The 12,682-nt window shown below is 37.6% G+C and overlaps 1 protein-coding gene across 3 annotated transcripts in view; it reads right to left on the minus strand.

Moving 5' to 3' along the window:
- Positions 1 to 2,486: 2,486 nt before the first annotated feature.
- RESF1 (retroelement silencing factor 1) overlaps positions 2,487 to 12,682 on the minus strand; it is a 38,590-nt gene continuing 28,394 nt past the window's right edge. The window contains exons 3-5 of one of the 3 annotated variants that reach the window (XM_019935514.3): positions 7,337 to 12,317; positions 5,986 to 6,069; positions 2,487 to 3,227 (exon numbers count right to left, since the gene is read on the minus strand). In XM_019935514.3, the coding sequence (XP_019791073.1) occupies positions 3,061 to 3,227; positions 5,986 to 6,069; positions 7,337 to 12,260 (5,175 nt within the window). In that variant the 5' untranslated portion in view covers positions 12,261 to 12,317 and the 3' untranslated portion in view covers positions 2,487 to 3,060. Of the gene's footprint in view, positions 3,228 to 5,985; positions 6,125 to 7,336; positions 12,318 to 12,682 lie in introns of all 3 variants that reach the window. The other 2 variants (XR_012324457.1, XM_019935521.3) reach the window with 2 other exon arrangements.

The following is a 12,682-nucleotide window of genomic DNA, read 5'->3' on the forward strand; positions in this document are numbered from 1 at the left end:
TTGGCTGAGTTGGGTCTTCCTTGCTGCGCGTGGGCTTTCTCTAGTTGCGGTGAGCAGGGGCTACTCTTCTTTGCAGTGGGCGGGCTTCTCTTGTTGGGGAGTATGGGCTCTAGGCACGCGAGCTTCAGTAGTTGTGGCTCACGGGCTCTAGAGTGCAGGCTCAGTAGTTGTGGTGCATGGGCTTAGTTGCTCCACGGCATCTTCTCGGACCAAGGATCAAACCTATGTCTCCTGCATTGGCAGGCAGATTCTCAAGCACTGCACCACCAGGGAAGCCCAGAACAAAAAATCTTAAAATTTGTATGGAGACACAAAAGACCGCAAATAGGCAAAGCGATCTTGAGATAGAAAAATGGAGCTGGAGGAATCAGGTTCCCTGACTTCATGCTATACTACAAAGCTATAGTCATCAAAACAGTATGGTACTGGCACAAAAACAGAAATATAGATTAATGGGTCCATTGATAGAAAGAGATTAGAAAGTCCAGAAATAAGCCCAGGCACCTACGGTCAATCTATGACAAAGGAAGCAAGATTATGCAATGGTGGAAAGGCAGCCTCTTCAACAAATGGTGCTGGGAAAACAGGGCAACTACATGTAAAAAAATGAAATTAGAACATTCTTTAACACGATACACAAAAATAAACTCAAAATGGATCAAAGACCTAAATGTAAGACCAGACACTATAAAACTCTTAGAGGAAAACATACGCAGAACAATCTGACATAAATCACAGCAGTATCTTCTTTGATCCACCTCCTAGAGTAATGAAAATAAAAATAAACAAATGGAACCTAATTAAACTTAAAAGCTTCTGCAGAGCAAAGCAAACCATAAACAGAACGAAAAGACAACCTGCAGAATGGACAAAAATATTTGCAAATGAAGTGACCAACAAGGGAATAGTCTCCAAAATTTACAAGCAGCTCATGCGGCTTAATATCATCAAAACAAACAACCCAATCAAAAAATGGGCAGAAGACCTAAATAGACATTTCTCCAAAGAAGACATACAGATGGCCAAGAGGCACATGAAAAGATGTTCAACATTGCTAATTATTAGAGAAATGCAAATCAAAACTACAATGAGACATCACCTCACACCAGTCAAAATGGCTATCATCAAAAAATCTACAAACAATAAATGCTGGAGAGGGTGTGGAGAGAAGGGAACCCTCTTGCACCGTTGGTGGGAATGTGAATTGGTGAAGCCATTATGGAGAACAGTATGGAGGTTCCTTAAAAATCTAAAAATAGAGCTACCGTATGATTCTGCAGTCCCACTCCAGGGCATGTATCTGGAGAAACACATGGTCAGAATGGGTACATGCACGCCAATGTTCATTGCAGCATTGTTTACAATAGCCAAGATATGGAAGCAACCTGAATGTCCATCGACAGAGGAATGGATAAAGGAAAATGTGGTACACATATACAATGGAATATTACTCAGTAATTAAAAACAATGAAATAATGTCATTTGCAGCAACATGGATGGACCTAGAGATTGTTATGCAGAGTGAAATTAAGTCAGACTGAGTGAAGTAAGAGAAATATCGTATGTTACTGCTCATATGTGGAATTTAAAAAGAACTGATACAAATGAACTTATTTAAAAAACAGAAACAGACTAACAGACTTAGGGAATGAACTTATGGTTACCGGGGGGAAGGGATAGTTAGGGAGTTTGGGATTGGCATGTACACACTGCTATATTTAAAATGGATAACGAAACACAACATTGTAAAGCCACTATACCCCAATAAAAATATGGATAACCAAGGACCTACTGTATAGCACAGGGAACTCTGCTCAATGTTATTTAAAAACCTAAATGGGAAAAAAATTTGAAGTATACATACATGTATAACTGAATCAGTTCGTTGTACAACTGAAACTATCACAACACTGTTAATCAACTATAGTCCAATGTAAAATAAAGTTAAAAAAAAAAAGAACACAATGACCAATATAATGACCACTAATATTCATAGCTTGGAACCATTGCATTGACTCGACTGGTGCTATGGTGCCAGTTCTACCAACCATTGCTTTTCTAACTGATCCTTCTACTGACATTGCTCAGGAAGAGCACAATGGCTTTTCCTATGGAAGCATGCTATTTAATATTTTGAGAAGCCCAGTCTTCTCAAGTCTTCAGAATGTATTTTTAAAACTTGTGATAAAATATACATAAGAGTTTACTATAGTTTTAATATGTGTGAACTATGTAGCATTAAGATTTTATGAAAACAACACATTTCTACTTCTAGTAGTCATAAAAGCCCAGAAACATCTGAAGAGTTATATTTTGCCTTCCTTGCAATTTCCTGAACCTAGTAAATTTTTGCTCTTCTAATGAATGAACCTGAAAATATTTACTTGTGACAGCTTAATTAACATTTCTCCTTTTAAAAACACCTTTCTAAAATGTGCTCTGTTGTGAGGGCAGGAAATGAAACACAAATCAAACTGTTTCGGATATACTTTTTAAAAAATAAATGTTTATTTCAAGTATGAAAAGTAATGTTTAGATGTTATCCAAAAATTATGTTCAGTTTAACAAGTATAAAACAAGACTCCGACAAAAAGTTTACAATTCAGTATAAAATACTTAAGAATATACTTTGACATTCACAGTGAGGATTTCTGAAAAATAAATTTTGCTAATAAGTTTTAGAAACAAAAATACAGTCCCAGAGGAAATAAGTCCTTAAGTAATGCACAGGTCTCCCTTAGGATGGATAGTTAGCATTTCAAAACAAGATTTGTATAATAATTCATTTTAAAATAATGGTAAACTTGGTTCAATAATGTCAGAATTCATGGTTTCCCTGACAAATACCATCTATTTCTTATGCCTGCTACCCACAGATAAGGTTCTCAAGCCAATTTAATTAAGTAACTTCAATGATATACATAACCTAAAATGGTAACCAAACTCTGAGAAATTTTATCACGGCAATCTGAGTATTTCCAGAAAAATAATTTGAACAGAAAGTGACAGAAATTTTCTTGTGGCAATTAGAGAACCATCAGAAGAATTAAAGTCTGAAAATTATTCTAAAGGACTGCTACCAAGACTTCTGCTTCTCTTCTCCATGTACATCTTTTTGTAGGTTTGAAACATTGCTTTTGAATCTTTTACTGGGTTTTGTAGTGTCTCAAATCCATCTGCACTGAAACTTCTCTTGGAGAGTCTTGAATTAGCCAAAACATTATCATCTAAGGAAACAAAAATTTTATTTACTTTATTACTCTTAATGTTAGTGACTAGTATACAATCAATATAAATTGAGACGGAAAACATGCGTTGTTCTCTGGGATAAAAAATTAGGGAAAGAGCTAAGTGTGACAAACTATGGCTCTTTACCTACAGAATTATAAAGTAAATACACAGGACATCTTGCCTCTCCTTTGGGGGCTGTTTTCTAACATCACCCCCATCTTTACTGCCCAGGGCTATTCTGCTCTACCTGTACGCTTGCCCAATAAAAACTCATTATTTGCATACTATTATGAACGTGACTTTCTTAACAGCCATCTAAACTAGCAATATAAAAAACACAAACGCAAGCCAGTTACAAAGAGTAAATGGAAGGTACAGCTTGCATATTCTGGCCTTGTTATGCACTAGGTGTTCTAAGAAATATCTGTATTTTTCTGTTTCTTTAGACTATTTCAGTGCTGTTATTAGCCTCACTATGGGCCCAGCCAGCTTTTCCTTTTTCTGTGTATTTCTAGATGTGCCTCTATATCTCAGAAGCTGTTCCAATTCTGAATTCCCGTACTTCACATTCCTGCTGTAGCCACTCCTTTCTGAATAAGTTTTCTTGTACCTTTTTCTGCCTGGGTGGGTCAAGCACTCTGTCCTCTTCTTTCTTTATTTTTTTTGCTAACAGAGGCCGGCTACTCTTAATTCTTTATCTGTTTCAAATTCCTCTCCGTGCACATCAGCTTTCTGTTATGAATGCTGATACCTGAGGTGCAGCTCTAAGCTGCTTTCCGCTGGATTCTGTCACCTCCTCTTCTTCTACCTCACCCTGACAGCTTCACGACTTGCTCCATCTACACTCCAACCGTTGACACCAAATTTAGGTGTTGCTTATCTAAAGTGTGTTTTTTATAGCTCTCTGGGAGTTCCAGTTCTTCAGCTTCTTCCTCTTGGTATGTTCTTTCATGATTTCCCTGAGTCTCATAAGACTTTTTTTTTTTAATTATAATTTTATTTTTATTTATTTTTGGCTGCGTTGGGTCTTTGTCTGCACGCAGGCTCTCTCCAGTTGCAGTGAGCGGGCTCTAGGCACGTGGGCTTCAGTAGTTATGGCTCACAGGCTCTAGAGTGCAGGCTCAGCAGTTGTGGCACACGGGCTTAGTTGTTCCACAGCATGTGGGGTCTTCCCGGATCGGGGCACGAACCCATGTCCCCTGCGTTGGCAGGCAGATTCTGAACCTCTGCGCTACCAGGGAAGCCCTTGTAAGACTCTTGACAGAGCTCTGGACTTGTTTCTTAGCTTTTCTCTCACCCTGCTGCATCTCTCATTGCACCTGGGCCCTGCTTTGTGTCATTTTCATAGTGATCCTGAGTACTGATGTCCCACCTTCAGTGTTTATTGCTCATCCTGTCCGCAGGTTATCTTCACGTCTGTCGTTTAGCTCATGCTGCTCCCTGAGCCTCTGGTCAACCTGTGCATATATCCGTCTTCTGAGTATTTTCAGATTCAGATTCCAGTTATGCCTCCCAACTCTCTCTGAAGCAAAACTTATGGCCCTCCCTTTTTCCAAGGAACTTTCTTGCTGCAATCTCCACACCCATTTCCATCTTTCTCATATTTCACTTCCTGTGTTCCAACTTTAGGGGTGTGTTTTCTACTCTCTCACTAATTAATTTTCCCCTCTTTCCGTTGTCTTCCTGTTCTAATTAAGAGTGCACATTTCTTCTTCCTTTGATTCTTTCATTCAGGTTTCTTTTTCCCTTTATGTATCTTCAATGTATAAGCCTCCATTTCTACATGCCTGCTTACATATATTCTTTATAAGCTCTTCTCAACCTTTGTCACACTTCTTCTCTTGCTTCTCTTTATTGCTGCTCATGGCAAAATTCTGCTTCTCCCAATTTTCAAAAGACTCTTATGAACTCTTCATATTTAATTAACCCAAACTAAATTTCCTGAACCCTAGGTTCCAGTTCTCAATGCAAAACCCTAAAACACAAAATACATTCATTCCACTAATTAAAAATCAGATACTAAAAACTCTGGTTTTCTTGTTGGCCCTCAGCCCAAAACCCTTCCCAGTAAACAAATAAACAAAACCCCAAAAAACCCAAAACCACACCGAAACAAAAAACTATGAGCATCAGTCTTTCGTCATCAAAATAACTGAAATTCCACACTTAATAAACTTCGAAGACAGGGATGTGGTTCAAGTCCCTATTGAGTTACTGGCTATGTAACTTTAGCCAAATGATCTAACCTCTCATTGATAAATGGGAACATCTTTGTCTCCCTGGTTTTGAGAATTTAATTAACTAACTTGCAAATAATCTAATCTAGGGGTTGGCTAACAGGGTATGCCTGTGGGCCAAGCCCGGCCTCTAGCAAGTTTTGGTAAAGTTTAATTGGAACATAGCCCATGCTCATTCATTATTCTACAGCCATTTCTCACTGCAATGTTAGAGTATTTAGGAGAGACATTATGATTTGCAAAACCTATCTACACAGAAGAAGCATGCCAACCCCTTGTCTTAAGTCACTGTGATGAGAATTCTCTTGTTAAAAGGAAATAGATCACTACTTCTCTGTCCACAGCATGGCAGAAAAAATAGGAGAATGTCTTCCTACCACTCATACAGACACTGAACTATCTTCTAAAAGAATATGGATAAAAACCAAACTTCACAATAGTTTCCATAACTGTAATCCAGCTTATATATGATAGAGTGCCAGGTAAGTAAAATAAAAACTTAAATAGACAGTTTTACCTATTTCTTGGTTGGCTTCCGGCATCCTTTTCTCCTCAGTCAAACATTTTAACCAGTCTTCTTTTGTACTTTTTATTCCTGAAACTATTTAAATATTCATTTTCAGATCTCTAGATATTGCTATTCATCTCTTTTAGTACTATAATGAAGGAAAACCACGTAAGCCTAAATTAGATTTTAGAAGGCATCAGATATATTCACACATAACTAAAAAGGGCATGGAAAAATGCTTTCTCCCCTATGACGTGCCTGAATCTCACAATTTAAAAGTTTACCTTCATTATGTAATTATGTTTCTCCCACTTGGGCTGAACACCAACACATCTCAAGATACTTAAGGGCACATGAGACAGAATGTACCTCACACTGCTGCTGCACCCACTTCCAACCAGGCCCTCAGATTCTAAGGATCTAGTTTGAAGAACCAAGTGTAATCACCAGTACTTTACAAAATGAATTCTATACTCTATATACTCATATATCCCTACCAACTTCCAAGAAAAAGTACCTTATTTACATTGTAATTTTATGCACCCAAACAGATACTGTCTGAACACAGTACAGGAAAAACTACGATTTCCATTCAAATCCTTTAGTTTTCCAATCTGGGTTTCTCAACACACCGTTTTACATATACTATCCACAACCCATAAATGTTTCCTTCTACCACAAATAATGAGTCCTCTATTTTCTCCTTCCATCTTGCACTACATTGAGAATTCTATCCTTCGGCTAACCAACAGTCATGATTTCCATTCGGGTTTGGTAACTCAACAATGGACAACACTGCTTCCAAGATCCTCCCATTGCATACTTCATGAGTAGACTAGAAGGTACCACTTCAGTGATAACACAATCACCAACTGCTTCAAAGATGACTATAAGGCAAACCACTTCCGTGTGTACAAAAAGATTTCATTAACATTACATATCTCCTAACACTTAGACCAAAATTTCAAATTCACAGGGCTTTGAAACTGCAAGTCCCAAAAGAGAATGAACAAAGGCAAGACCTGAAATAATGTACACTTGATGCTTTTCTGACTTAGCACAAAGAGTGCTAAGTCACTTCTTGGCACAAAAGGAAATCTTTGTATTTGGCAAACCTTACAATTTTATATACCTCTTACCTTTAATGTGAATGTAATATAATTTAAAATAAGTGGGACACAAACTTAAAACAAATATTGCCCAATGAACCATCAACTTACTGAGAAAACTAAATACTAAGTAAAGGCAAAATGCATTTAAGTCTCTCCTAGCTACAGGGAAGTCAGGAGAGATGCTCTGTCACTTGCTGAACTACAGTATTACAATGTTGCAGACACCATCAAAAAAAATCATACTGGACCTTGCACAGGAGCTTGCTCCTTCCTAGGAGTAGATGGCAGATCATTCTGGTCTTTAACAGGGTTTGTATTCTTAAATAGTCCATCTGGACATAATTTAAACTCCAGCATGCTTAGTTTCTCTGTGGCATCTTTCACAGGTAAAAGGGTCTTAGGTTTATTTTCTGGTCTCTTTTCTTTATTAAGCTTCCTGGGTGAACTGTCTAATTTCGTGAGACAAATGCGCTCACGTTCAGTGCATTTAAATGCAACTCTATTCAGATACAGTTTCCTTTGATCCTTTGCTTGGGAAGCGATTTGGCAGAATTCGTCATTATTTACATTACTTAAATTTTTGTCTAATTTGGTTTTATCAATCCACATTTTATCAGGTTGCTTTCCACCAACTGTTCCTTTAATATTCCTTGAAATGTATGTTTTAGACTCCTTGGAATGATGGGCTTTGAGGTTTTTACCATGGCTTGTACCAGTATTTAATGATTCCTTAGAGGTCTGTACACTGCCATTGTGTCTCTCATTTGATCTCCCACAACTTCCCACTCGCGTAGAAAGTTTATTTGATCTCATATACTGAGAATCACATGGTACATTTTTCAGGTAGTTTTTCTTTAATGTTTCTTTATGCTTCTGCCTTGATAAATACTCCTTTGGTGACAGAACTCTATTAATTTTAGAGGAGCTATCCATAGAGCCTGAGGACTTAACATTTGACACTGTCTTTTCTTTAATCCTGGCTCTTTCACCTGTGGTTGAGAAAAGGTTACAGAATTTAAATGCACCACCTCCCACATTCTTATTCTGCTCTTGTTTATCATATTTCTTCTTCTTTATCTCTGAATCAAGTATGCTCCCTTCATCTAACTTCTTTTCCAAAACTTTTTGTTTAGAGCCACCTGCTTTCAATTTTCTCTTTTCCGGTGATAATGACTGTACCAAAGAACCATTCTTCACATGCAAATCTTTATTTTTACTTGTCAAAAAACCCATCTTTGGTTTTAGTGGTCGTAAGTTTTGTGCCATGAGCTTCCTCTGCAGGCTCTCTTGAGAAAATTTTGCAGTTTTGTTAGTGGAGTGAAAAGTTACCTCATGAAATTGCAGTTTTCTTTTTCTTTTGTGACTCTGCAAAGAATCTGGCTTTTTATCACCTTTAGATAAAAAGTGACCAGATAATTCTTGTTCTGTCCTTAATGAGCTGTTATGTTCTGATTTGGATTTATCTTTTATATTCTTGTCTTGCTCTGTTTCAGGAAAATATTTTTTCTCAATTGGACAAGTCAGAGGAATCTTCAGCTGATTATTTGGAGGACTGTTAAATGCAATAGGAACATCTCTGTCAGAGGTTCTCTCTTCTTGTTTATAACCGTTAGTCTCCAAAGGAGAACGTGGATCTTTCCCTTTTTCTTCCTTTGAAGTTGAGTTCTTAGTGGAATTACACTGGCATTGAGGTACTCCTTCATAAACCATAGAGAGCCACCCCAATGCACAGCAACGGACATCATCTTTTTCTGAATCCAGTATTACAGAATCACAGGTTTCTTCAACTGCATGTGCTTGTGGGTCACACTGGTTCCCTTCTTTTGTGACAGGCTTTTCTTTCTGAGGCTCTGTCAGTTTGTCTACCTCATTGGGTTGATCATCCTGTTCAGGAAATAATTCTTTCATTTGCTCTGAATTTAATATTGTAATTTGTATCTGGTCTGTTGAGTCTTTGCAGTCACAACCAGTTTTATTACAAGTTTGAGCTTTTGAGATTTGGTGTGCCATTTGTTGGACCACAAAACCTTCATGCACGTTCACAGGTTCAATACCATAGGGAAACTCTTTTAAAAGTTCTGACAGCTGATCATGTAGGTATAAGATCGATGTCTTATCTTCGAGATTCTCATTTGTTGTAGGATCCTGGGCTGCTTCCTGAGGGTAACTATCCCACTGAATAGCAGCTGGTGAACACATATCATTAGCCATGCTTTCATTTTTAGTGATATGCTCCAAACTGCTTTCCTCTGGAATTCCACTCTTTGCTCCAATGTACTTCAAAGTCGATGGTTCTGGGGGTTGCAGTGACTCTGACTGATCAGTTATTTTATGTGAAACATCTGTGCACTGTACAAAATTATCTTTTTGAAAGTCAACGTCTTTATTCCCAGTGATATTGTCAAATTGTTCATTTTGTCTACTATTCATTACTTGGTGATTGGGTAGAGCTTTCTGTGGCTCAACCTTTTGCAAAGAGGGCAAGCTGAATATCTCTGCTATTTGGGAATTATAAGAGGTATCACCTTCAACAAGAGAACAAATACTGCCAATCTGTAATACATCTCTGCCCACAATATCACTGTCCTTTGATAGATATGAGGTTTGCTGATCACTCACAGGATACTGGATATCTGGTTCTAATTTGTTATGCTTTCCTTGATTGGTATTAGGGGTGACTTCTGAATTAGTATTAGTTGACTCACTTTGCTTATCCTTCTGAATTAGTGGGAAAATCTTGGTGCTTGTGGTACTTGTCACTGGTTCATTAACGTTCAAAGCAGCAGTATTTTCTGAGGATTTGTTTTGTAAGCTACAAACACTGCCTTCTTTAATAACTGGATACATTGTTTCAGGTAAAGCTTCAGGTGTTATACCTTTGACAGACAATGTTTTGACATCTGAAAGAATTAAGGGTGATACTACAGCAATCCCCTTTGTAGTAGTTGCTCCTGAAGACTCATAATTCTGTGCTACCGTTGATAAAACTGTGTCTTGTGAGCTGTTTACAATTTTATTCTGAGAATTTACCACAGCTGAAAATGGACTCTTCTCACAGATGTCTGCAGGCTTTGAAATTCCAACTGCTGCTGTGGGTTTTTTTGACTCATTACACTGTTTTTCTTCCGTAGGTTCTGAAGGTTGTTTTTTCCACAAAGACAGACATGTTGCTAGCAAGTCCATGGAAAAGTGAGAGTCACTTTTAGAAGACATTCCATTGAAGGATTTATGCTCAAAGCAAGAAGAGTTGTTTGATATCTTGGCACTTATATTACAAGTAGTTGGAGTACCTGGAGTTTCCATGGTTTTCAAATTCACTTGGTTACCAGTGTTCTGGATATTTGGATTCATTTCAAAACTATGCAGTTTAGAATCATGAATACGTTCATTAGTATCTTTTAATAATTTCTTCTGAGTTTTATTTCCAGATGCAAGTAAACTGAGAATCAGCCTATTTTTATTTGGATACTTTGAAACATATTCCTCAAAGGATGTAGACTGAGGAAGAGAAGTTGCTTCAGAATTTGTTGGCACGTTTTGTGCAACGTTGACTAAATTTCCTGATGAAAACTGGGTGTTATTTAATATTGCCTGGGTAATCTCAACAGTTGACGTCTTTAAAGAACTCACAACTTGCGAACAGCCAGAATTTAGTAAAACAGAACTGACTTGGTTAAAATTTCTGTCCTGAAGGTTGGAATTCAATGTATTGTGTCTTCTATTTGTTTCTTCTGCAGATTCCATTACTGTTGGTGGTTTATCCTCCACAGTATCTGGAGGGCCTAGGGTTATCTGTGGTCCAGACTGGATTTTGGCAGTTTGTTTCAGAGACAACCCACAATTTTGAGCTGATTCACTGTAAGAGGTATTAGTTGTTTTAATACAACCTGCTGCCATCAAAAGATTTTTATTAATTTTAATTTTCCTTGCAAGGTCCGAAAACTTCTTTTTTATTTCTACTAATGTTTTAATATCCCTCACTAACTTTTCTTTTGTGGCACTTGTGTCCAGTACTTGATTTGAAGTTAGATTTTGAGAATCCACTCTTTTCTCTTGATTATTTTGAGTAAGAGCCTGAACACCATCCACGTAAGCTCTAACAGGTTCATTAAAAGGCTGATTGATATTTACTCTCAAGTTACAGGAATTTCCCATTGTGCTGAAATTTTCATTAAGGCTTTGCCACTGCTGCTGAAAGCCTCTACAAAAGTCTTTCCTCATTTCAGGTAAGTGCATTTCTTGACTCTGAGGAACTTCCATAGAAGTGTGTTTAACAACATGCTGAGTACTTTGCAGAGGCTGGCTTGCATACCTACAGTCATAAGGAGGAGGAGGTCTTCTGTCAGTTTGAGTAACCGCATATTGATATGACGGTACAGTTGCAATCTGCTTTGACTGTAAAGTCAGGGCAGGATTTGGAGATTGACTATTTTTAACTTGTGATGATACAGATGACATAGGGGTTTGTTTCTGAAGAGTAGGCTCCGGCAAAAAGCTTCGTGATGAGTAACTATATTGCTTTGGAAGGGGCCTGTAATCTGGGTAAGTCAATCCACTGGATGCACACTGCTGTGCCCAATCAACCTGTTGCTCTGATACAGGTAGGTTAAGTCTCGGGTTTCCTTGGTAAGTTATAGGAACTCTTCCGGAATTAGAAGGGATCATTTGTAGTTGCATGGAATAGGTATCTGATGTTAGAAATTGATTCTGTAGTGCACGTACATTGGGCGTATTCGTTCCTAAACCAGTCTGATGAGATATAGTTGCCCCTGTATGAGAAAGCATAGAATTCCTCATTGGTGAGTTCAACCATACATCCTGTGTAACTCCTGAAGACATTTGCAAATCGTGATTTGGTTGTTTGGGTCCTTTAACATTTGCATATGTTATTCTTTCTACTGAAGTTTGTGAGGTCACAATGGTCCCACTATGCATATCAGAAATAGGGATTTGTTGAGGAGTTTTATAATTTCTGATGTTGAGCAGCGGCTGTGAAACTGGATTTAAATTACTGAGAAATAGGCACGGTTCTTGGTTACTTCCAGGATGGTTTAAAGAACTTTGAGATGCTGTGGTAAGTGTGTTTACTAAAGTTTGCTCCAAAAAAGATGCCTGTTTTTTAGGATACTGTGGTGGTAAGGTGACACTCTCTGATTTTGCATTCCAGTTCATTGTTGATTTGATGCAGTAGCAGTGTATTAAAAGCCAGCTGTTTTGAATGTCAGGAATCTGTAGGAAATAAAGATCTTTTATTAAAAATCTGTTTTGCCAGGTCAGAATTTCTAAGATAATTTTCTTAGTTTACCTTATCACCAATGCTGACTATGTCTAGCAAAATTCCTGAAACCTCAGACTAGAGAAAGCTTCATCTTTGATTTGGATAAGAGGAACAGCAAAGGAAGATGTAATAATAAATATGGCAAATGTCAATAAAATTTTCTGGTGTGTTCAACAGAAATTCATTCCACCCAATATAGTTAGTATTTTGTTTGTTACACTTAAGAGACAATTACTTTCTGCATTTACTTATTTTAACTAGCTCTTTATTCTAAGTAACCCATGATCACTGTAAAAAATAAAATTAAAAAAAATCA

Source organism: Tursiops truncatus, chromosome 11 (assembly GCF_011762595.2).
Source record: "Tursiops truncatus isolate mTurTru1 chromosome 11, mTurTru1.mat.Y, whole genome shotgun sequence".
NCBI classification, from domain to species: Eukaryota; Metazoa; Chordata; class Mammalia; order Artiodactyla; family Delphinidae; genus Tursiops; species Tursiops truncatus.